This window comes from Balaenoptera musculus, chromosome 11 (assembly GCF_009873245.2).
Source record: "Balaenoptera musculus isolate JJ_BM4_2016_0621 chromosome 11, mBalMus1.pri.v3, whole genome shotgun sequence".
Taxonomy (NCBI): Eukaryota; Metazoa; Chordata; class Mammalia; order Artiodactyla; family Balaenopteridae; genus Balaenoptera; species Balaenoptera musculus.
In genome coordinates, this window is record NC_045795.1 from 97,109,587 (window position 1) to 97,135,399 (window position 25,813).

The 25,813-nt window shown below is 47.2% G+C and overlaps 1 protein-coding gene across 4 annotated transcripts in view; it reads left to right on the plus strand.

Annotated features, from left to right (window-relative positions):
- IRAK2 (interleukin 1 receptor associated kinase 2) overlaps positions 1–25,813 on the plus strand; it is a 66,508-nt gene continuing 40,695 nt past the window's right edge. For 3 of the 4 annotated variants that reach the window (XM_036869383.1, XM_036869385.1, XM_036869386.1), the window contains exons 1-2: positions 3,290–3,435; positions 12,143–12,325. In XM_036869383.1, coding sequence (XP_036725278.1) covers positions 3,342–3,435; positions 12,143–12,325 — 277 coding nt within the window. In that variant the 5' untranslated portion in view covers positions 3,290–3,341. Of the gene's footprint in view, positions 65–3,289; positions 3,436–12,142; positions 12,326–25,813 lie in introns of those variants that run through there. The other variant, XM_036869384.1, reaches the window with a different exon arrangement.

Here is a 25,813-nt window from a genome sequence, read left to right on the forward strand (position 1 = left end):
CTTTTTGAAATGCTACCGCCTGAATCCCAGCCCAGAACAATCATGCCTGGATCTCTGGATGGAGGTAGGGCTGGGCCTGTAGAGTCTTTTTAAAGCTCCCAGATGATTGATTCTAAGGTGTAGCAGGGATTGCAAACCTCTGATTGTAATTTCAAGGGAATTAAACATGAATAGGTCAAAATGGCACACTATATCACTAATTACATTCGGCCTCAATAACTGTTTCTAATTGATCCTGGTGTGGAGGCTGTTGGTCATGGAAAAGTGAATTAGGAGAAGATGTGTGCAGGATCACAGGAAATTTTTCAGGGTGAGGTGATATAATAGGGCACAAAGAGCCCTCCCTTTGGAATCAGACTTGGGTTGAATCTTGTCACTTGGCCAGTTTAGCTTGGACAAGTTGCAATTGACGTGAGCCTCAGTTTCCCCATCTGTAGAATGGGAATGATAAACCTACCCTGTAGGGTCATTGTGGGGATCCCAGATAATATGTGTTAAATGCCTGGTACTCGATAGGTGAGTGGCAACTCTGTTAATTAGTGATAGCAAAGACCTTACTTTGAAGAACATATTCTAAAGAATGGGGACAAAGACCTGTGCCTAAGATGGCCTGCTTAGGCCCAGAACTACTCAATCGTCTTTGCAGGAAAGAATCCTAGGACTCAGGTTGAAAGCCCTGGAGCTGGGCAAGAAGGAACCCTGTAACCAGGGGCCGGAGGAGGCAGCAGAGAGAGAGGGGCTGCCCGGCCTGCCTGTCTCCTGGACGGGCCAAGGCTGTTGCGAACCTTCTGTGGTTATAAAGCCTCACCAAGGGGAAGAGGCCCCCTGGCCCTAGGGGAAAAGCACTACAAGGGACAGCGGCTCTGTGCTTGCAGCAGAGGGGGAAAGCAGGCCGGGACTCTGCAAATAGAGGAGAGAAAAAGGAGGACCCTTATCCTCCTTTGCCCCTTGCACCTGGGATGTAGGTGTTTTTTCCACTCAGCCTCCGTCAGACCATTCCTGGAGCTCTTCTACCTCAAATTCCTCCTTCAACCACTGCTGCAACATGAGACTTCCCCTGAAAAGCAGTCTTGGAGCGCTGGAATGCACCCCATGTCAAACACCAAGGAGGTGCACTCACATAATAGTGATTCCTTATGGGGCTCAGCACTTTACAGTTTACCCCGAGCATTTTGGGGTCTGTTTAAACTTCACAGAAATCCTTCGAAGTGGGTGGAGCAGGATACCCAATTTACAAAAGAAAAAACTGCAAACTGGCTCAAGGATGAAGAGCCAGAGACAGTGACTGAACTAGGACCCAAATCCTGATAGGACCCCAAGGCCGGTGGGCGCTTTTTCAATATTATCAATGGCGACTACCATTTTTGGATCGCATTCTCTGTGCAAGGAAGACCCTGTCTAAAATGATTTAATCAATATATGAGCGATTGTTTATAAACTAATCTGTTTATAATTGTGTAAATTGATTTAACCCACTTCCTTCGCTCACAGCTCTAAGCAGGAGGAATGATTAGTCCCACTTTAAAGATGTGGAAAGCGAGGCTCGAGAAGTGAAATGAGTTGTCCAGGGTTGGAAAACCTGTTGGTAGCAGAGCTGGGGCTTGTTCTCAGGGCTGCTCACTTTCCTTTTAGTTTCCTTCTTCTTTCCATAGCTGATGTTTGCAGCTGCAAAGTGGTGCTCTAGTTGCTTATGTGCCTTAGATGATACTGCCTAACTTCTTGGAACCCATTTACTTCTGTGTAAAAGCATAGGCTTACGAGAGTTACATAAAATGATTTATGCAAAGCACATTGTAGGTATAGATAAACGGTAGTTATTGCAATAACGAGGCAGCTTGTGGCTAGTGGTCAGACTGATTGGGTTCAAATCCCAGCTTTGCCACTTTGTACCTGTATGATTTTAGGCAAGTTATTTGACTTCTCTGTACCTCAGTTTCCTCATCTGTAGAGCGGGGGTAACACATAAGGTCATTGTGAGGAGTAAGTAAAACAACCCTGGTGAAGTTTGCCCATCATAAATACTTAATAAATACTAGTGATTATGTTCTCCTTCTACCCTATTCAATAATTCACTTTGCCCCCCAGTTCCTCTTACCGTATTCTGCTTTGCCCCAATAATATTTATCACCTTCTAAGACAATGAATAATGCAATTAGCTACTCCTACTCTCTTTTACTATACTCTATTTTTATTCCCAAACATTACCTATCACCTTCTACAGTGCTAAATTATTTACTTATTTAGCATTTTTACTGCTTATTGTGTGTCTTCCTGCAGGGCAGGGATTTTGTCCTTTTTTCTTCAGAGGGAACCCCAGCACCTAGAACAGTCCCTGGCACATAGTAGCTGCTCAATAAATATTAACCCTTAAAATCACAGTCTAGGGACTTCCCTGGTGGCTCAGTGGTTAAGAATCCGCCCGCCAATGTAGGGGACATGGATTCGAGCCCTGGTCCGGGAAGATCCCACATGCTGTGGAGCAACTAAGCCCGTGAGCCACAACTACTGAGCCCGCTGGCCTAGAGCCCATGCTCTGCATCAAGAGAAGCCACCCCAGTGAGAAGCCCATGCACTGCAATGAAGAGTAGCCCCTGATCGTAGCAGCTAGAGAAAGCCCGCGTGCAGCAACGAAGACCCAATGCAGCCAAAAAAATAAATAAATACATAAAATTTATAAAAAAAAAAATCACAGTCTATCCTGACTACCCTATTTAATACAGTCCTCCCCCTGCTTGCTCTGAACTCCTCATTCCTGTTTTTCTTTCCTTCCCCCAACCCCTGCCATAGCATTTTCACCTTTTAGCATTTCATGTAACTTACCTATTCAATACTGTTATTATTTGTTGCTCGTTTCCTCCCCCACTCCCACCCCCGCCTAGATTGTAACTCCCATGAAAACAAGGACTTTGGTAAGTTTTCTCCACTTATGCATCTCCAGCACCTCGAACATTGCCCCACATATAGCAGGTAATTAATAGACTAGCTCTTGAAGGAATCGTATGTGGCAGAGGGCCAAAAGCCCTGGAGGTGGAGTCAGAAGGTCTCTTGGGACTGCCGCTGAATTCCCGTGTGGCCTTGCACGTGTTCCCTCGCTCCTCTGGGCCTGTTTCCCCTCCCGGCGGCGCTGACCCTCTTGGTTTCGCAGCCGCTGGTCCAGCCGGCCGGGAGGCGTCGCGCCCCCGGTGGCCGCTGGGGGGCAGTCGAGCCCAAGCCCAGCCCCGCCCACTTCCCGGGCGGCACGCGCTGGGTGGGCCCACCGGCCAGCCGGTAAAGAAGCAGAGTCCTGGCGCGTAGGACTCAGTTGTCCGCGCCGCCTGCCCGCCGGCCCTCGGAGCCCGGCCATGTCCTGCTACATCTACCAGCTGCCCTCCTGGGTGCTGGACGACCTGTGCCGCAACATGGACGCGCTGAGCGAGTGGGACTGGATGCAGTTCGGTGAGTGGGCACCCCTGCGACCCCGCTAAACCCCCTCCCCGCCTGTTTACGCGGGTCCTGATTCTAGGGGCTCTCTGTGCTGCCATCCTGGACCCGGGCCTCGCTGTGTGCCCTCGGGCAGGCGCTGCCCCCTCTCTGTGGTCATTTGGAAGGTGTTAGGTGATCTCGGAGGATTTCTGCTGTTACTCAGTCTGTCGCTAAGTAATGACTGGCTCGACTTCGCTGTTACAGTAAAGCCGAAAATGATCGCTCTTAGCAGTGACTAGTGCTTACTGTGTGCCCGGCCCTGATGTAAGCACCTGACACCGATTATCTCATTTAATTCCCACGACGGCCTGTAAAGTGCCTATTTCTCTTACCCCATCTTACAGACGACGAAACGGCTTTAAAGGTAGAGTTACTTTGGGGGGCCAGGGTATGGCGTTGCTAAGTGGCGTACTGGGCTCTGAACCCCGGCGGCTGGCCCCGCCAGGACATCGTAACTCCTTGGTGTATTTTGTTTGTTTGTGCCTGGTGATTGGCTGAGGGCTTGGCATCCTGGGGGAGGCTGCGTGTGTGGTCCTCAGGCGCCTTCCAGGCTCCACCACATCCAGCTGGTGACTTTGGGCAAGTTGCTTAACCTCTCTGAGTCTCAGCTTCTTAATCTGTAAACTGGAGGTGGTTATGAGGAATGAAATTGTATAAAAAGCACTTGACACCTATGTGTCAGAGGTTCTTGTAAGTATTAAGGAAGTGTTAACAATTATTCTCAGGTTCATGTTTTAAGTCAATGTGACTGGTGCCACTTTATTTTTAAAGTAATATCTATATTTTCTTTAAAATTGAGATTATGCTATATACCATTCATACAAAGGGAATATAATATTTATGTACAGTGGAAAGAATAATAATAAAATGAACATGTATGTTTTTATCCATCCAGTTTGAGGAAATAATATATATTTTAACCTAGTAGTTCTCAACCAGGGGCGACGTTGCCCCCTTAGGGAACATTTGCCGATGTCTGGAGACATTTTTGGTTGTCATAACTTGGGGGATGTAGTGAGTAGAGGCCAGGGATGCTGCCAAACGTCCTGCAATGCACAGAACAGCCCCCTCCACAAAGAATTATCCAGCCTAAAGTGTCGGTAGTGCTGAGGTTCAGAAATCCTGTTTTAAACCAGTCACAAAAATAATACACTTATTGCAAAATACTGTGGGAAATTAAGAGTAGCTCAAACTCCACCACTCGGGGATACCATTCTTTTTTTTTTTTTTTAATTTGGAGGGAGTATTTTTTTTAATTAATTAATTAATTAATTTATTTATTTTTGGCTATGTTGGGTCTTTGTTGCTGCGCGCGGGCTTTCTCTAGTTGTGGCGAGCAGGGGCTACTCTTAGTTGCGGTGCGCGGGCTTCTCATTGCGGAGGCTTCTCTTGCTGCGGAGCATGGGCTGTAGGTGCGCGGGCTTCCGTAGTTGTGGGACATGGGCTCAGTAGTTGTGGCTTGCGGGCTCTAGAGCTCAGGCTCAGTAGTGGTGGTGCACGGGCTTAGTTGCTCCGTGGCATGTGGGATCTTCCCGGGCCAGGGCTCGAACCTGTGTCCCTTGCATTGGTAGGCAGATTCTTAACCACTGTGCCACCAGGGAAGCCCAAGGATACCATTTTTTTTTTCCCACATCTTTATTGGAGTATAAATGCTTTACAATGTTGTGTTAGTTTCTGCTGTACAAGAAAGTGAATCAGCTCTATGCGTATATATATCCCCATAAGGGATACCATTCTTACCATTTGGATGCCAATAGTAATAATAACAACAGCAGCCGCTAACGTGCATTGGCTTCTCACTATGTGCCAGCCGAGTGCTGGGTGTCTTATGCTTTCTAGTCTTTTTTACTAACCATATTTATTTATGTATATACGTTTTCCAAAAATCGTATCATTTTGTACATTCTACTAGCCTGCTTTTTTCACTTAAACTATATCACAATTATTTTTTCTTGCCAAGGAATATTCTTTAGCAACATGGATTTAGGCTTTTACCTTCAGTGTGTATTTTTATTAAGTTTTTTGTGGAAAAAAAATAACAGATGTACTAGATTAAATGGTGTAAATCACGCCCCTGGGACAGAGGGGAAAGTAAATATCTTTCCCCTCCCTGCTCCTCGGCCTCCCCACAGAGGCTGTCCCTGGTAACAAGTCAGGGCACCTCTGAGAATGTCTGTCACCATCTGATTTTCTAGACTGCACTGTGTCCCTTTGCTCAGATGATCTGTGATTTAACTACTTCGACTGTTTCCTGGGCAGTGGACAAACACTTTGTGTAAGAGACTCTCTCTAGTGTTTTCCATGTTGGCCTCAATTGTGAAGGCCACAACAACTTCTGTTTCTAGGATATTGTTGCTATTTTAGCAAGGCACACCTATGGCTTTCTTTTTTTTTTTTTACTAAAATTTAAAAAATTAAAGTATAGTTGATTTACAATGTTGTATTAATTTCTGCTGTACAGCAAAGTGATTCAGTTATACATATATATATATATACACACACACATTCTTTTTAAAAATTCTTTTCCATTATGGTTTATCACAGGATATTGAATATAGTTCCCTGTGCTATACAGTAGGCCCTTGTTGTTTATCCATTCTGTCAATATATATATTAGTTTGAATCTGCTAATCCCAAACTCCCAATCCATCCCTCCCCCACACCCCCTCCCCCTTGGCAACCACTAGTCTGTTCTCTGTTTATGACTTTCTTTAAAAAACAGCTTGATTAAGGTATAATTCACCTACCATGCAATTCACCCATTTAAAGTGTACAATTCAGTGGCATCTAGTATATGCAGAGTTGTGCATCCATCTCCAAATCAATCTTAGAACATTTTCATTACCCCAGAAAGAAGCCCTGTACCCCTCAGCTGTCTCCCCCAGCACTCTCACACACATCGCCCATTTCCCCCCAGCTTTAGGCATTGCCTATTCTGGACATTTCATATAAATGGAATAAATCATACAATATGTAGTCCTTTGTGACTGACTTATTTAGCATGTTTCCAAGTTTCATCCATGTCATAGCGTGTATCAGTGCTTAATTTCTTATTTTTTTAAGATTTATTTATTATTTATTTTATTTATTTTTTGGCCGCGTTGGGTCTTAGTTGTGGCACGTGGGATCTTTCGTTGCGGCACACGGGCTTCTCTCTAGCTGTGGTGTGTGGGGTTTTCTCTTCTCTAGTTGTGGCGCGCAGGCTCCAAGGCACGTGGGCTCTGTAGTTTTGCGGCAAGCAGGCTCTCTAGTTGAGGCGCGCGAGCTCAGTAGTTGTGGTGCACCGGCTTAGTTGCCCCGAGGCATGTGGGAATCTTAGTTCCCTGACCAGGGGTCGAACCTGCGTCCCCTGCATTGCAAGGCAGATTCTTTCCCACTGGACCACCAGGAAAGTCCCAATTTCTTTTTATTTATTCCTGAATAACATTCCATCGTATGGATGTACTGCATTTTATTTATTCTTCTGTCAGTTGATGGACATTTGGGTTCTTTCCACTTTTTGGCTATTATGGGTAACGCTCCTGTGTACAATTTGTGTACGTCTTTGTGTGCCTTTATGTTTTCATTTCCCTTGGGTTGATACCTAGGAGGGGAATTACTGAGTCATAGGGTAACTCTATGTTTAACATTTTGAGGAAGTGTCAGACTGTTTTTGCAAATGCGAGTACCATTTTACATTCCCACCAGCAATGTGTGAGGGTCCCAATTTCTCCACGTCCCCTCCCCCCAACACTTGTCATCGTCTGTCGTTCTGAGTTTGTAGCCATCTGAGCAGGTGAGAAGTGGTTTCTTGCTGTGTTTATCTATTTATCTATTTATTTATTTAGGTTGCGTCGGGTCTTAGATGCAGGCACACAGGTTCTTCGTTGAGGCAAGCAGGATCTTTTCGTTGTGGCGTGCGGGCTCTTCCCTGTGGCACTCGGGCTTCTCTCTAGTTGTGGCATGCAGGTTTTCTCTCTCTAGTTGTGGCGCACAGGCTGCAGGGCGTGTGGGCTCTGTAGTTGTGGCACGCGGGCTTAGCTGCCCCGCGGCATGTGGGATCTTAGTTCCCTGACCAGGGATCAAACCTGTGTCCCCTGCATTGGAAGGCGGATTCTTTACCACTGGACCACCAGGGAAGTGCCTCTTGCTCTGGTTTTGCTTAGCATTTCTGTAATGACTAATGATGTTGGGAGTCTCTTCATGTGCATTTGTACATCCTCTGAGGAGAATACCTCTGACTCCTTAGGGCTTGGAGACACCAGAATTGCTCAGGGTCCTCAGGAGCTGCCCACTGTGATTTAGGTTATAATCCAAATCCCTCACCAGGCCTGCCCGGTCTGGCACAGTCTGAGCGCCAGTGACTTTTGACCTCCTCTCCTCCAACACCCTCTCATGCCCACCCTGCTCCAGCCACACTGGCCTCCTTGGTCCAGACTCAGGGCCTTTGTACTTGCTGTTTCCTCTGTCTGGGACATTCTTCGCTCTGTCCTCCACATGCCTAGCTTTCTAGTCTCTGTTAGTTTCCTCTTGCTGCTGTAACAAATTACCACAAATTTGATAGTTTAAAAACAGCCATTATTGTGTTACAGTTCTGGAGGTCAGAAGTCCTAAAATCAAGGCGTTGGCAGGGCAGCTGTCCTTCTGGAGGCTCTAGGGGAGAATCCATTTCCTTGCCTTCACTGGCTTCTAGAGGCTGCCTGCATCCCTTGCCCTGTGGCCCCTCCTCCACTTTCAAAGACAACGGGGTAGCATCTTCAAATCTCTTTCTCTGACCTCTGCTTCTGTCATAATCTTCTCTGAATCGGACACTCCTGCCTTCCTCTGATAAGGACCCCTGGGCTCAGTCAGATAATCCAGGATAATCTCATCTCAAAATCTTTAACTTAATGCCCTCTGCAAAGTCCCTTTTGTCATGTAAGGTACCATATTCACAGGTTTTGGGGTTTAGGACACTGACATCTTTGGGGGCCATAGTCTTTCATTTCTCAGTTCATATGTCACCTTGTTTGAGAGGCCGACCCTGTCCCCCTTTCCTCTTTATCTTATCAATGTGTTTTATTTTCTTCATTCCTCTTAACATGCTTTGACCTTGTTCCTTATTGGTTTATGTCTGTCTCTCCCTGTAGAATGCGCCATGAGGGCAGGGACATCACCCATCTAGTTTGCTCCTGTATTCCCAGTGTCTGGGGCAGTGCCCGGCCAGTGGGCAGACACTCAGTGCCACTTGAATGAATGATGGGCTGAAGGATGTGGGAACGGTGGGGACACGGGATGGCTTGGAGCCCATACTTGGCCAGCTCTCCGTGCTGGGTCATAGGTCACTGGGCTGGGAGCCAGCCGTGCCCCCCAGGTAGCAGCTCCTTGGCAAGTCACAGCACTCCATGGTTTTCTGTTCCGCACAGTAAGCGACTGTGACTGTCCTTCCAGACCTAAAGAGTCTCGGTTTCTGCGAGTCTTTTTTTTTTTGAGGTTGAAAAATCCTACTGCATATTCCACAATTTATTCTTTTTTTTTAAAATGACATTCTAGTTTTTGACTATTACAGATAATGTGCATCATTTTAGAAGAGATCATCCCTTGGGGCTGATTGTGATACTGGGGAGTGGAGGTGGAAAAATCCATAAAGTGATTCAGAAAACCACACAGCCACAGATACGCACACTCTTTGGATTTGACAATTTTGGCAGATAATGTGGCTGCCTCCTGCTCATTCTCCTATGATTGTGGCTGCATTCACTTTTGCCCTTGGGGGAAACCAGGCTGCTCACAGCTTCACTCACCCCAGGTGTATTCCGAGGGACCCTGGGGCAGGGCTTCCTCTGTTGGACGGCTCTCCATCTTGCTGTCTCATGCACGTGCCAGCCTTTGTGCACAGGCCCGCTTTGTCCCTGCCCAGCTATGTGCTTCGGGCGAGTGACTGCCTCTCTCTGAGCCTTTAGTTTCCTCATCTGTAAAATGAGGATGAGTTGCTGAGAGGCTTAAGGGACAAGACACTTTCCCCTTCCCTCAACCAGGAAAGAGTCTGGTTAGTCCGGACAAAGGGCATTTCACTCGAGGGTGAGGGCGGATCACTTCAGGAGGCCGTGCTGTCTCTGCTCCAGAGGGCTTTGAAGATGGGCAAGGTTGTCTACTGCATCCTGCAGGATTCAGGAAGTCAGACCAGGAGGTCTGGGGATGGTCACCACGTAGTGTTAACCATTGGGGATAAAAGCAGGTTTTCATAGAGTGCAGATGGCTTAACAGCTGCAGTGAACATTTATATCACATACATATTATTCTATACATATAACTAATCTAATCCTCACAACAACCTCTGAGGCAGGTGCTGTTGTTTTCCTCATTTGCAAATGAGGAAACTGAGGCACGGCGAGAAGTGAAGGGCCTTCCCCAAGCACGTGGGAAGTAAGTAGCAGAGAGAAGATTTGAACCCAGGACTCAGAATCCAGAGTCTGGGCCCTGAACCCACCACTGTACCATCCTGCTGACATAATCATGTATTTTTATATCTAATAGAAAAGTCTGGAAGATGAGAAGCAAGAGTATAACCGGTGCTTTTCTTGGGGTCTTCCAAGTGGGATGATCACGGGGGCTTTGATTTTCTCCCGTTTTCCAAATGTTCCGTAACGACCAGGTATTACTGGTGTGTGTTGGGCAAAGAGCCATGAACTCAGCAGGGCGCTCGACAGTGACTCATCCCTGAGGTCTCTATCTTGTCTTGACCCTGTTTCAAGGGTCTTGTTAAATGCTGACAGGTCAACACCATAAGAGATGCCACTTTCACGGAGCTACAACGTCCACATTGCAAGGCACCGCTGGGTTTAATTCTTCTTCCTCCTGTGTTGCCTGTGAGGAAAGTGCAGCCCACGGACGTGAGGGCTGGGCTTGGCTTCTGCTGCCGCATTGGAGCCCCAGGGGCGGCCCTGGGCTTCTGTTCTTCCCATGACATCACGCTGCCTCGGAGAGTGGGAGGTGAGCCCACGAACAGAGCTCGTGTGCAGGGAGGGCTGGGGGGAAGGTGTTCCTTCCTCTTCCCTCTACGCTTTTCTCTCTGCTGCTGGAGGCAGCCCCTGACCCTGCTGACATCACTTCCTATGGACCAGGAATCTGGCCTGGGGTTTCCAGTGACTAAAGTTACAATTCAAGAACTTTCCATCCCTAACAGGGCACTTCTCCCAGAGGCTTTCTCTCTGTGGGAGGCTGTCACAACCTTCCCCATTCCTCCAGAGGGACAGGGACTGTACAATATGACCGCGTCCCTCCCTGGCTCTGAGGTCTTCCGTGGTGTCCTGGTGTCTGTGGCTCTTAGGGTCAGGTTCAAACTGTAGTCTGGCCTTCGAGCCCCTTCATTACGTAGGCGTGGTCTCTTGTCTTCCTCTTCCCCACTCAGTTCACTTATGTTTGTATTTTTTCAAACAGAAAAGCTCCTTGGGCTTCTGGTTGACTCACCACTGTATCTCTAGAGCTTGTCACAGGCCTGGAGCTCAATAATATTTTGTTGAATGAATGTATGATGTGATGTTCACGTAGATATCTGCTCCACGATTTCTGAAATCCTGGGACTGAAGTCCGATTATTTTAGTCCTGGTTTAAGGGAATAAAAAATGCCTCCCTCACTTCAGGAAACTCAGCAGAATAGTATGTGACCGTTCAAAAATTCCATGTATGAAGAGCTTGTACCAACTTGGAAGATGCTTATGTTATAATGTTAGTAAATAAGGCCTGGATGCACAGTCTTACTTACAGCCTGGCAGTAACTGCATCCAGAAGCACACCTGTGCGTGTGGTGGGGAGACTTTTGGAAAGGGAAAGTACCCTAGTGGGATGCTGTGTAATTTATTAGCTTTTTTCCCCTGCATTTTTCCAAGTTTTCTTTAATGAGCAACCATTTTATAATAGAAAATGAAAAGAAGGAACGCGTTAGTTTTAGTATCGCGGACAGTAGCCCCCCTGCAAATTGCGCAGTGCTTCAGAGTTGGCAAAGTGCTTTTAGAGCCATAGCTCTCTTGCTCCTTCTAGCAGCTCTGTGAGGATGGTGGGCTGTGGATTCACTCATTCACTCATTCATTCGTTCATTCAGTTCCCCCTGCCAGGGCTGGGACTTAGAGATGAGGAGAATGGGATGCCCAAGGCAAAATGATAGGAGGCACCTACTCTCTGGCTGCTTCAGGTGCAAGACCAGCCCTGAGAATGAGCACCTCCTTAAAATTTGCCCCTTGGGTGCCTCCCCTGCCTCACTTTGGTCCTGGCTCTGCCCCCACTCTGTGCCGGGCACTCTTCTCTGTTCTGAGGATCTAACAGTGAACGGAACAGAGAAAACTCTCTGCCTACGCGGGGCTTCTGTTTGGAAGGGAAGTTCTCTATTACAGTTGAGGAAACCGAGGCTCCCATCCCACTGGGGAAGTGACTTGCACATAGCAAATAAGCAGCTAAACCTCAAGGCCCCTGGCCCTCTCGTCCACTGGTCTTTCTCCTAAGTCTTGTGTGGCAACCAAGTTGACATTTACCTTCAAGTGTGAGTGTGCTGGTCCCCGCGGGCACTGAATAACTTGGGCCGCCTGTGGACCCCAGCTCCCGGTGGAGTTTCAGGTAGGATGGGGCCAGGCGGCTTTGTGGTGGACAGAGCTGGGCCAGCATGGTGACCCTCTGGTGGAGGGGCTGCCCTTCTGGCTCTAAGCATCCCTTCTTGCTTGCCTTCCAGCCTCCTATGTGATCACAGACCTGACCCAGCTGCGGAAGATCAAGTCCATGGAGCGGGCGCAGGGCGTGAGCATCACGCGCGAGCTGCTGTGGTGGTGGAGCATGCGGCAGGCCACCGTCCAGCAGCTGCTGGACCTCCTGTGCCATCTAGAGCTCTATCGCGCCGCCCAGATCATCCTCAACTGTGAGTTACCAAGGCCCCCTCGCAGCCAGCGTGAGCTGTGCCCTCTCACCTTAAAACCTTTCTTGGGGTTTCCCTGGCGGTCCAGTGGTTAAGACTCCGCACTTCCACTGTAGGGGGCATGGGTTTGATCCCTGGTCGGGGAACTAAGATCCCGCATGCTGCTCGGCACGGCCAAAATGTAAAAATAAATGAATAAATAAAATTAGAAAACCTTTCTTAATCTTAAAAAAATTTGAATGAAAGAGTTTACCATCCAAGTAAGAAATTAGTAACGGTGGTCACCCCTGGGGAGAGGAATCGGGTGGCCAGGGAACCAGGTGTTGGAGAGAGACTTTATTGTCAGTCTTTTTGCACCTTTAAAATTTTTGTCCTCTGTTCCAAAAATAAATAAATAGAAATTTAAAAATAGCTCTAACATAAAAATTCAAGAAAGTCTACAGTAAAAATTATTTACGTCCTCATCCTGTTTCCCAATTTGGCATCCCAAGAAGTAACCACTAGTCACAATTTCTTATCTACCTTCCTAGAGATTTTCTAGGCAAATGTATGTATGTGTCTACAACACTTTTTAATACAGACAGTAGAGAGAATACCATGCACTTGGTGGTCCCCTTTATTTTCACCTAGCAGCCGATCTTGCAGATTGTTTCATATTGAGACATTCTTTCAACAGCCTCATTGTATTCCTTTGACAGATGTACCATGATTTATTGATAGGTGTTCAGGTTGCTTCTATCAGTTGCCTCTTGTGTACAGTGTTGGGATGTGCACCCCGTTTGCACACATGTGAATCTCACGTGGGATGACTTTCCAATATTGGAATGGCTGGGCTGAAGGTTTGTGTATTTTAAGTTTTGATTGATATCAATACCAGTATTACCAAATTGTCCTCCTACAGGAGAATACAACCATGGTGGGAATGTATTTAGCAGGTAATAAATAATACCTCCCTACCTTGCAGGGTGTCTGTGAAATTGAAGAAATAGAACATGTCAAGGGCCTGGTGTTCAGCCAGTGCTCAGCAGAGGCAGGGGGATGAGGGGCTGATTATCTCCACCTGGGCCCCCCGCCATGTCCCCAAAGAGACCCCTTCAGTGTGGGACAGTGAGCCAGACTTCTCACAGGTACTGACTGAGCCCCTGGCCAGTGCCTGGTGCTGTCCGAGGTCCTGGAATACAGGTGGGCAAAGCGATAGGTCCTCTGCCCTCGTGGAGAGCACAGTCATGAGGAGACAGTCAGTAGACAGGAAAACAAGTAAAAATAATGAGATGGAGTGACAAGGTAGGGGAGCCTTCTAGAACACGATTGTCATGGAAGGCCAGTCTGAGGAGGTGAAGTTGGAGGAATGGAAAGAAGACAGCCACGTGAAGAGCTGGAGTAAGAAAGCCCAGCGGAGAGGGGACAAAGGCCCTTGTGCAAAGGCCTGGGGTGTTGCAGGAACTAGCATAGAGCTGGTGTAGGAGGTAGAGAGCAGGGCATTCAGAGCCCCAGAGGCCTGTGGAAGACGCTGTGGGCCCTGGAGCTGTCCTGGCTGGGGTTCCTGAGCTGGGAATAACCTGGCTGAACCAACAGACCTCAGTTCGGCACCTGCCTGACTAAATCAGGGAGGGCTTCCAGGAGGAGGAGTGGGGGCTTAGAGACCTCCACCCTCAGAGATAAATCAGGAGACACCAGGGTGGCCTTACAGGTGGAGACCTGCTCAGACCCATGCCACATCGGTTGGTTGGTGCGACCAATGCCTATCCTGTGTAGCTGCTTGCAGACCCCTCTCTGGCTTGTCTGCAATCCCCAGAACCTGGCATGTGGTAGCACTGATTATTGAGTAGATGTGCCTTCACATACTTTTCATGTTTTGAGAGAATTAGTGATAAACTCTTTTTTTAAAAAATTTATTTTTAATTTATTTTATTTTTGGCTGCGTTGGGTCTTCGTTGCTGCGCGCAGGCTTCCTCTGGTTGTGGTGAGCGGGGGCTACTCTTCGTTGTGGTGCGCGGGCTTCTCGTTGCGGTGGCTTCTCTTGTTGCGGAGCAGGGGCTCTAGGCGCGTGGGCCTCAGTAGTTGTGGCTTGTGGGCTCAGTAGTTGTGGCGCGTGGGTTCTAGAGCGCAGGCTCAGTAGTTGTGGCGCACGGGCTTAGTTGCTCCGCGGCATGTGGGATCTTCCCGGACCAGGGCTCGAACCCGTGTCCCCTGCATTGGCAGGCGGATTCTTAACCACTGCGCCACCAGGGAAGTCCAGTGATAAACTCTTAATGGGTTCAAAAAGAAGTGAGGAAATTCATGCGCACCCAAGGATGCCAGAGAGAGAGAGAGAGAGAGGGAGAGAGGGAGAGAGGTAGGTGTGGAGAGGGGGCGCTGCAGAGGGGGAGCGGGAAAGCCCCTGGGTCAGGTACAGTCAGAATGGAGGGACCAGGCCTCCTGCTCAGGCCACTTTGGGGAGGGGGATGCCGGTTTTGTCTCTGCAGGGCACTGGGATGCTGCAGGGGTGTCCGGAGGCCTGTGGGCGGAGACCTACTGGGGATTGAGACACAGGCCTCTCACTGGACACACCAACTTGTCACTGACGTCAGAATCTGGCTGTTGACTAATCTCAAACATATTCTTAACGATTTGAGGTCAGCACACAACATAGTGCCAAATTCAAAGAAACACACTCATTGCAGAGTGACACTCTGTTTGAAGCTGACACTGACTGGGCACTTTTGCGGCACCAGGCGCTGAGCGTGGCTCCTCCCAGCAGCCCCTCGAGGTGGGCGATCTAAGGAGCCCCTTATCCCCCCGAGGACACGGAGGTCAGGAACGGCTCAGAGCCTCCCCCAAGGGCACAGGTCTGGTCACAACCAGGCGCGTTTGGATCAGAGCCCTCATTCTTAGCTTCTCTCACGGGAACTTCACTGCACTCGGTGTTTTGGCTTCCAGGAAACAGTGATATTTGTCTGTCATCCTTTCTTCTTACTTCTTAGAACTTTACTCAGTTCCCTGTTTTCCGGTTCCAACCTCCTCTGACCTCTCAGAGCTGTGAGAGTCCACCGGTGTTCCCCAATCCTCTTTTCTCTGCTGCTTAGCCCTGCTGATTAAAATTGCCTGAGGAAGAGAGGTTCAAGCCTGTCTCCCCATCCACTTTTGTTTTGGGAGTTCGGTTGTGTTGTGACTATTGCCTTCAGTCCTCAGGTAAGACACTTCCCCTTTCTGTATCTTGGGTTTTTTTGTTTGTTTGTTTGTTTGTTTTTCATTAGGGAGAAAAAGTGCCATAAATCTTGGTCACTTTTTGGAAGTGAATATTGAGGGCATGTGTGAAGCATATTAAGTTTCTGTTATTCCAACCGGTCAGTTTTCCCTTCCCTAATTGTAACATTAGTTAAACCTTATTTTGCATTTACTTGCTGAAGATTGTTTATGAACTTGCTCAGTTGCCCCCAGCAGTTTGAGAACCTGACTTCTGCCCACCACTTCTTAGAGAGCTTTAAGAATAAGTTTGAATAAAACAGAGCTTGAAAACCAGATACCAAAAGTCCCAGAGACAAAGTGTTGTCCTCAGAGACTTATGACTCCAGGGAATATATTTGCATTTAGCAGAGGCCTTCCGTAGGTTGTACGTGAACCGAAAGGTGGAGCGTGGGGTTCCCTGGGGGGCACATGTGTGTCCAGTCTCTTGAAATCACGTCCTGTGGGGCTGCTAGCCCCATTGTGTAGAGAGCTGGGTGTGTGGGTCTCTGTTCCTTGGTATCTTCTCAGCCTTAATTGCCAAGACCATTATTGTTCAATTGTCAAACATTAAATGTTATAAGAATTAGAATAAATTAGTGCAGAAGGCTTACCATTCCTTCTTCTGGGAAATCTGCTTGCCAGTGTCAACCATCTTACTCTTTTAGCTGTTTCTTGGTGGCTTCCTGTATTATCATCCCAGGTTCATTGCTGTTACTAAGGGTAGGCTGTAGTGACTTAAATGAGACAGACGTTTATTTCTCTCTCCTGTGACAGTCCAAGCTGCCCAGGGCTCATAGGGCAGCTGCCCAGTGTCAAGGACCAGTTTCTTTCGTTTTCATTGCTCTGCTGTCTGGGACAGCTGGCTGCCAGCTCATACCTCAGATGGCTACTCTGTGCCTCCACACGTGCCTTCCAGCCTACAACAAGGGCACGGCCCCCTGGAAGCTGCAACATAACCTCCCTTCCCAGGCCGTTGGCCAGGACTGGTCACATGAGCACGCCTAGTTGCAGGGGAGGCTGGGAAATGGAATCTGTAGCTGGGAGCCTGTGTGCACCGCTAAAGCGTCTGTTACTCTAGAAGAGGAGGGGATACGTGCTGGAGGGACCGCTGTCTTCCTGCAGCCCTCTGCTTTGGGCCACCCAGATATCCATGTGCACCCTCGGAGTGTCCTCTGGCACGGGGAGCGAGTCCTCTGTCTGGTGCATCTGGCAGCCCCTGTTCTTCTCCGTTGACCAGTGACCCTCACAGCGTGTTCCCTATGGCAGCCCCTGTTCTTCTCCGTTGACCGGTGACCCTCACAGCGTGTTCCCTATGGCAGCCCCTGTTCTTCTCCGTTGACCGGTGACCCTCACAGCGTGTTCCCTATGGCAGCCCCTGTTCTTCTCCGCTGACCAGTGACCCTCACAGCGTGTTCCCTATGGCAGCCCCTGTTCTTCTCCGTTGACCAGTGACCCTCACAGCGTGTTCCCTGGACGTCTAAGCATCAGCATCCCCTGGGAACTTGTCAGAAACGCAGGTTCTCAGGCCTTACCTCAGCTGCCGATTCAGAAACTCCGGGGGTGGGGTCCTGAGTCTCCCTCCAGGGTATTCAGGTGCAGATAAAAGTTTAAGAACCGCTGATCCAGCGCCTGGCTCTCTGACTTCTGGCTCTGTCCTGGGGGGTTGGGTAGGCGTTGGGGGAGCATGCCCGTGGCCTCAGCGGAAGTGGGAACTGGAGAGGCTGCCCTTACGGGTGGGCTGCACGGCTTTCACAGCCCACTTCCTGCTGGGGGAGGGGTTTGGGCGCCTGGGAGGAGCTGCGGCGTCAAATAATGGCCGGCTTTTGTCACACCAGGACTGTGGCTTCTTTGGCCGCACAGGTCTCTCAGAATGCTAGAAGCGTATGGTCTCTTGGCTTCTCATCAGTTCTCTGTGTGATAACCATAGCTGATGACCTAGCCTAGGTAGCTTAGTTCTTATCCCTGAAAGGTTTTTTCTTTCACTTGGTGGCCTGTGTGCTCGGCCTGCCCCCCTCTCCTCCTAATTGAAGGTGCATACCTGGAGCCTCCCTCGAGGCCACCTGAAACAATAGCTTGGATGGGACGGAAGCACTCTTATTTTGACTCTTGTTTCTGGGCTCCGTGTCTGGCAGAGAGCCCCTCCTGAAGTTCATCAGTGGACTGAGAAAGGTGGAGTGGGGATTAGAAAGGTTGGGGCCATGGTGTCACCTCCTGCTGTGGCTGAACCTTCAGGGCCCCTGACAAGGGGGTTCTTGGTCAACTTGGATTGTCCACTACAGGCCAAGAGTCTTCCTTTTCATCTCTGCTTGAACATGGTCTGGCTCCAGTGGAGTTCTTCTCCCTTTGTTGGAGGTCCCTAAAAGAGAAGCAACATACACCAACATTCAGAACATTTTCAACTTCTCCCCTTAGAGTTACGGGTGCTCTTAGCACATGGACTGCCTTCCGAGGGTCACAGGTGACGGTTTTGCTTTGGTATAAGAACGGTAATCAGCTTTCCAGTCTGCAATATCTGGGTCCTTGCCACCTGGAGCATTATTATATTGATTTGGCTCCGGTAAGAAAGGCCAAAACAACAATAGGTTAAACTAAAAGAGGGTTTCTTTCCACTAGTAGTGTGTGTGTTGGCAACCCAAAGCTGATAGGGTGGACCCACAGTGTCAGGGATTCAAGCTTTTTTTCTACCTTATTCTGCTGCCCTGCGCATGTGGCTTCCATCCTGTGGTTTGAGATACTCGCTCCTGCTGTTCCTCTCTTTTCCACATTCCGGGCAGCAGGAAGGGGAGGGGATTTTCTTTCCATCTAAGGGTACAATCTGGAAGATGCGCTTTATCACTTCACTAAGTTCTATTAGCTAGAACCTAGTCACATGACCACAATTAGCTGCAAAGGGAGTCTGGCAGTAGCTAAAAAATGTGGTTTTTAGCAGCCATATGTCTAGCTAAAACTTCTAGAATGTAGGAAGACGAGGGGAATGGCTATTCTCTACCACATTTGTACCATCGCTAAATAATGTGCTTCTCCTTTTCTTTTCATATATATCAATTTATATGTTATCCATTAACTTCCTAGACGAGGATTTGGCTCTACATATCTCCTCTCCCTCTTCAGCTCCTCTATGGGTCTGTAGGTCGTTTTTCTAACTTTTAACGAATATCATTACATATGTAATTATTTTTCCATTAGCCCTAGGCAGTGCCTCTTGATGCTTCACTTTGTAAGGTGAAGCTTCGTTTACTTGCCCTTTCTTACCCTCCCCTGTCCACTTTCACCTCCCGACTTCGGGCAAAGACCAGTCATAAAGTGGTCTTCCATGGGTGTCTTCACATCTCCAGGCTCTTCTGAGCCCACAAGGAAGAGCTGGGTCTTGGATGAAGCCCCAGTCTCTGGGTCAGGACAGGAAGAGGAATGCTGCCTTTGTGTCCTGATTGAAAAATGTTTTTTTGTGATGGGGAAAGTACTGTGTGCATAGGACGTCCGCAGGGCGAGTCATGGTGCAGAGTAGCATTTCCCAAATCACATGCCCCGGACATGTGCTCCAGCAAGTTACCCCATGCAACTAAAGGGTTCATGAATAACTAACCTTGGGAAATCTGTATGCTTTATCAGTGCCCCCTACCTTTGGAGAGTCACAATGCACACCCAACGTTTTAAGGCTCTGATAAGTTCTAGAGCAAAGAAATCTATTTAGGTCAGTGTTTTCCATTTACATTTGACCACAGAGCCCCCTTTTCATTTGATACTTATTAATATTCCCATGGAACCAATACACTGTGGGAATCACTGCTCTGGTAAAACGGTGGCCATGGTGCAATTGCTGGGCATCCCAGGGGAGCCTCATTATAGAGAGTCTGGGGGATCAGGGGCAGCATTTGCATGGCCAGGTCAGCATTCAGTGTCAGGAGAGTCTGACCCTGGGGCCTACGGCCAACCATCACCCTGGGGCTTCAAACGTGAGAGTCCTACTCCTGAGGGGGACGTTTCCCGACCACCAGGCTTAGTTAGGGAGACGGCTGTGAGCCAGGCCCCAGGATCTAGGTGCTGGAATCAAGGCAGAGGCCAATGTATCAGAGCTGTGGCTTCCAGCCAGAGGCAGGTCGGCTGTCATCACGGCTGAGCTCCTCAGCTGATTAAACGCCACTGAGGCAGGCAGGGGACCTGAGCCTGCCGATGGCGGGGGTCCGATGGCTCTAACTCTGAGCATGGAGGCTCGAAACCAGGTGTGCCTGATTCGTGAGGTGACACTCTCCCTCGTTCCTCCCCATAGAGAGTTAGATACACGAAATCTGGACAAGAGAGTCAGTAGTGAACTGAGACATATTATCAAGTGCCTGCTGTGTGCTAGGTGCCAGGGACACAGCAGTGGAAATACAGACAAAGTCTCTGACCTCAAGGAGCTTACAGTTTAGTGTGGGAGACGGGTATGAACAGGATGATGGCACAGAGACGTGTACCCAACCACAGCAGGAGTGCTCAAAGAAGTGTAGGTCAGGTGGGTAGGTAGGTAGGAGGGTGGGAGAGGGGAAGGTTTGATCTCACCTGGGGAAGCTTCCCCAAGGAACTGAAACTTGAGCCTCCATTCAAAGGACTGGCGGGCCGACCACACAGGCATATCCAGGCAGAGGGAACAGCACGTGCAAAGGCCCGGTGGTGGGAAGGAGCAGTGCTTGGGTGTGGTCAGGTCTACTTTCATCAGGAGTGTAGGGAAGGTTTTCGAGGGCTTCTACCTGGGAGTAACCCCGTTGCTCTGGCCACAGTGGGGAACAGGGGCCTGTGAGGTTCCAGGTGTCAACTGAGTAGGAAAGCAAGAAGCTTCTGGAACCTGAAGGGACTCCAAGGGAGGCGACCAAGGTTTCATCTTCCCATCTGCTGCTACCATCTTCCTGGGAGTTTCTTTCAAGTTTCCCAATTTTCACGCAGTCTCTTCTTGGTTGTGCAGCTTTCACAGTTTCTAACTTTTGGTTTGGCAGCTCAGCCAAAGTCATTTCCTTCCTGGAGCTGGGCTTTCACTGCATGGGGAATTTCTATCTGTTGCCTAAAGTGAAATGGAAGAGAACACACCCTTTCTCTCCCAAAGAGGCTGAGCTGTTGCAAGGGCCAGACAGGGCTCGTGTGTGTTCTCCTGGAAGTTTTCCCAACATCCGCCCCTTTCCTACCACTAGGGAACAAAAAAGCTTGGGAAGGACTCAGACCCTGGGGCCCCTGGAGACTTGCCCCTGGGCGTGGCACTGCACAGGGCCAAGACCCGCCCCGCCCCCCCAAAGTCCTGGCCAGGAGTCACTGTTATCTGAATGCTAGTCATAACTTGTATTTAGCACCTAATATGTGCCAGGCAAGCATCTTATCTCACAAATCTCGCTATTCCCATTATACAGATGAGGAAACTGAGGTGCAGGGATTAAGTAACTTGCCCAAAGCCACACAGCAAGTAAGCAATGGGCTGGGAAGGGATGCAGGTCTGCGTGACCTTAACCCCTGCTGGGGGAGGTCACTAGATGGCATCAAGTCTCTGAAAAATAGGCATAGACATTGCCCTGTCTGCTTTTCTCGTAAATGGGGGCACTTCAGAACATAAGCGATGCGAGGCTCTTCTAACATCCTTGCTGTGTGGCTCAGGATGGTCTTCTGACTGTCCTTCTGTGCATTAGTTATTCCACTGGAAAAGAGCGAGGCTTTAATCACTGTGGGTTTCTTGGGAGTGAATGTGAGCATGGACAGAGGGGCTTGTGTGTGGTACCTCTAAACCAACCCCCAGTTTTTCAGAGAGGACGGGTGGGAGCTGGAGGGAGAGGAGCTGCGGTTTACTGAGCTCCCGCTCTGTGCAATGCGGTCGTAAGCAGCTCCTCTGGGTTACGAGCTTTGCACACATGTCGAGGTTACCCATTAATCAGGATGGGCTACGTTATGTTGCGGTCACAGATAAACCCAGAAATCTCAGTTGTTCAACACAGCAAAGAATCAATTTCTCCAAGTCCAGTGCTGGCTCCTGCCTTCTTGCACTCGGCAGGCCATTGGGAATGCACGGCTTCCAGGGTCACTGTGGAGGGGAAGAGACAGATGGACGAGGCTCGCCAGCTCTTAATTGCTTTGTCCAGGAAGTGACAGTAGCATTTCCACTTAAAACCCATTGGCCAGAACCAGTCACGTGGCCCCAGCCTAACTGCAAGGGAGGCTGGGGTCTGAGAGGGAGCAAATGACTATTTGGTAAGCCGTGTCTCAGCTACTGGGTACCTCAGTTCAAAGGGGTTTATTTTAAGGTTCTACCTAACCATGGCCTACGAGATCTCACGTGGACTAACCCTTGCCCAGTTCTCTCACCTCATCTTGGCTACTTTCCCCCGCATTCATTCAACTCAGCCACTAGGGTCATCCTTCATTTGAGGAGATGCACCAAACTGTTTTCTTCCTCAGGATTTTTGCATATGCTATTCCTTCTCCTTAGAATGCTGGTCCCTCCCCAGCTCCCTTGCATTCTTCCCATGGCTCATCCCTCTCATCTTTTGGGTCTCTGCTTAAATGGCACCTGCGCACAGAAGTCTGCCCTGGGCATCCCATGTAAGTAAGTGTCAGGTACACCCCTCCCTTCCTCCGGTTTGTTGTCAGCATAGAACTCCTCCCAGTTTAAAATTAGGTGTCTTTTAACTGTCATGTGAGTTTTGATAACAGTCAGAGCCCCCAGTCCCCAACATAGTGAATAAATGAATAAGGATGGATGAGTCATTTTAGCAGCCGGTGAGCAGGTCCCATGGAGGAGCTGAGATAGGGCGATTAGGTCTTTTTTTGTTTGTTTGTTTTTTGTTTTTTGTTTTTTGTTTTGTTTGTTTTTTATACTGCAGGTTCTTATTAGGCATCAATTTTATACACATCAGTGTATACAGGTCAATCCCAATCGCCCAATTCAGCACACCACCATCCCCACCCCACCACAGTTTTCCCCCCTTGGTGTCCATATGTCCATTCTCTACATCTGTGTCTCAACTTCTGCCCTGCAAACCGGCTCATCTGTACCATTTTTCTAGGTTCCACATACATGCATTAATATACGATATTTGTTTTTCTCTTTCTGACTTACTTCACTCTGTATGACAGTCTCTAGATCCATCCACTTCTCAACAAATGACTCAATTTCGTTCCTTTTTATGGCTGAGTAATATTCCATTGTATATATGTACCACATCTTCTTTATCCATTCGTCTGTTGATGGGCATTTAGGTTGCTTCCATGACCTGGCTATTGTAAATAGTGCTGCAATGAACATTCGGGTGCATGTGTCTTTTTGAATTATGGTTTTCTCTGGGTATATGCCCAGTAGTGGGATTGCAGGGTCATATGGTAATTCTATTTTTAGTTTTTTAAGGAACCTCCATATTGTTCTCCATAGTGGCTGTATCAATTTACATTCCCACCAACAGTGCAAGAGGATTCCCTTTTCTCCACACCCTCTCCAGCATTTGTTGTTTGTAGATTTTCTGATGATGCCCATTCTAACAGGAGTGAGGTGATACCTCATTGTAGTTTTGATTTGCATTTCTCTAATAATTAGTGATGTTGAGCATCTTTTCATGGGCTTCGTGGCCTTCTGTATGTCTTCTTTGGAGAAATGTCTATTTAGGTCTTCTGCCCATTTTTGGATTGGGGTGTTTGTTTCTTTAATATTGAGCTGAATGAGCTGTTTATATATTTTGGAGATTAATCCTTTGTCCGTTGATTCGTTTGCAAATATTTTCTCCCATTCTGAGGGTTGTCTTTTCGTCTTGTTTATGGTTTCCTTTGCTGTGCAAAAGCTTTGAAGTTTCATTAGGTCCCATTTGTTTATTTTTGTTTTTATTTCCATTACTCTAGGAGGTGGATCAAAAAAGATCTTGCTGTGATTTATGTCAAAGAGTGTTCTTCCTATGTTTTCCTCTAAGAGTTTTATAGTGTCCAGTCTTATATTTAGGTCTCTAATCCACTTTGAGTTTATTTTTGTGTATGGTGTTAGGGAGTATTCTAACTTCATTCTTTTACATGTAGCTGTCCAGTTTTCCCAGCACCACTTATTGAAGAGACTGTCTTTTCTCCATTGTATATCTTTGCCTCCTTTGTCATAGATTAGTTGACCATAGGTGCGTGGGTTAATCTCTGGGCTTTCTATCTTGTTCCATTGATCTATGTTTCTGTTTTGGTGCCAGTACCATATTGTCTTGATTACTGTACCTTTGTAGTATAGTCTGAAGTCAGGGAGTCTGATTCCTCCAGCTCCATTTTTTTGCCTCAAGACTGCTTTGGCTATTCGGGGTCTTTTGTGTCTCCATACAAATTTTAAGATGATTTGTTCTAGTTCCGTAAAAAATGCCATTGGTAATTTGATAGGGATTGCATTGAATCTGTAGATTGCTTTGGGTAGTATACTCATTTTCACAATGTTGATTCTTCCAATCCAAGAACATGGTATATCTCTCCATCTGTTGGTATCATCTTTAATTTCTTTCATCACTGTCTTATAGTTTTCTGCATACAGGTCTTTTGTCTCCCTAGGTAGGTTTATTCCTAGGTATTTTATTCTTTTTGTTGCAATGGTAAATGGGAGTGTTTCCATAATTTCTCTTTCAGATTTTTCATCATTAGTGTATAGGAATGCCAGAGATTTCTGTGCATTAATTTTGTATCCTGCAACGTTACCATATTCATTAATTAGCTCTAGCAGTTTTCTGGTGGCAGTTTTAGGATTCTCTATGTATAGTATCATGTCATCCGCAAACAGTGACAGTTTTACTTCTTCTTTTCCAATTTGTATTCCTTTTATTTCTTTTTGTTCTCTGATTGCCGTGGCTAGGACTTCCAGAACTATGTTGAATAATAGTGGTGAGAGTGGACATCCTTGTCTCGTTCCTGATCTTAGAGGAAATGCTTTCAGTTTTTCACCATTGAGAATGATGTTTGCTGTGGGTTTGTCATATACGGCCTTTATTATGTTGAGGTAGGTTCCCTCTATGCCCACTTTCTGGAGAGTTTTTATCAGAAATGGGTGTTGAATTTTGTCAAAAGCTTTTTCTGCATCTATTGAGAGGATCATATGGTGTTTAGTCTTCAGTTAGTTAATATGGTGTATCACATTGATTGATTTGCGTATATTGAAGAATACTTGCATCCCTGGGATAAATCCCACTTGATCGTGGTGTATGATCCTTTTAATGTGTTGTTGGATTCTGTTTGCTAGTATTTTGTTGAGGATTTTTGCATCTATATTCATCAGTGATATTGGTCTGTAATTTTCTTTTTTTGTAGTGTCTTTGTCTGGTTTTGGTATCAGGGTGATGGTGGCCTCATAGAATGAGTTTGGGAGTGTTCCTTCCTCTGCAATTTTTTGGAAGAGTTTGAGAAGGATAGGTGTTAGCTCTTCTCTAAATGTTTGATAGAGTTCACCTGTGAAGCCATCTGGTCCTGGACTTTTGTTTGTTGGAAGATTTCTAATCACAGTTTCAATTTCATTACTTGTGATTGGTCTGTTCATATTTTCTGTTTCTTCCTGGTTCAGTCTTGGAAGGTTATACCTTTCTAAAAATTTGTCCATTTCTTCCAGGTTGTCCATTTTATTGGCATAAAGTTGCTTGTAGTAGTCTCTTAGGATGCTTTGTATTTCTGCGGTGTCTGTTGTAACTTCTCCTTTTTCATTTCTGATTTTATTGATTTGAGTCCTCTCCCTCTTTTTCTTGATGAGTCTGGCTAATGGCTTATCAATTTTGTTTATCTTCTCAAAGAACCAACTTTTAGTTTTATTGATCTTTGCTATTGTTTTCTTTGTTTCTATTTCATTTATTTCTGCTCTGATCTTTATGATTTCTTTCCTTCTGCTAACTTTGGGTTTTGTTTGTTCTTCTTTTTCTAGTTTCTTTAGGTGTAAGGTTAGATTGTTTACTTGAGATTTTTCTTGTTTCTTTAGGTAGGCTTGTATAGCTATAAACTTCCCTCTTAGAACTGCTTTCGCTGCATCCCATAGGTTTTGGGTTGTCGTGTTTTCATTGTCATTTGTCTCTAGGTATTTTTTTATTTCCTCTTTGATTTCTTCAGTGATCTCTTGGTTATTTAGTAACGTATTGTTTAGCCTCCATGTGTTTGTCTTTTTTACGTTTTTTTCCCTGTAATTCACTTCTAATCTCATAGCGTTGTGGTCAGAAAAGATGCTTGATATGATTTCAATTTTCTTAAATTTACTGAGGCTTGATTTGTGACCCAAGATGTGATCTATCCTGGAGAATGTTCCATGCGCACTTGAGAAGAACGTGTAATCTGCTGTTTTTGGAT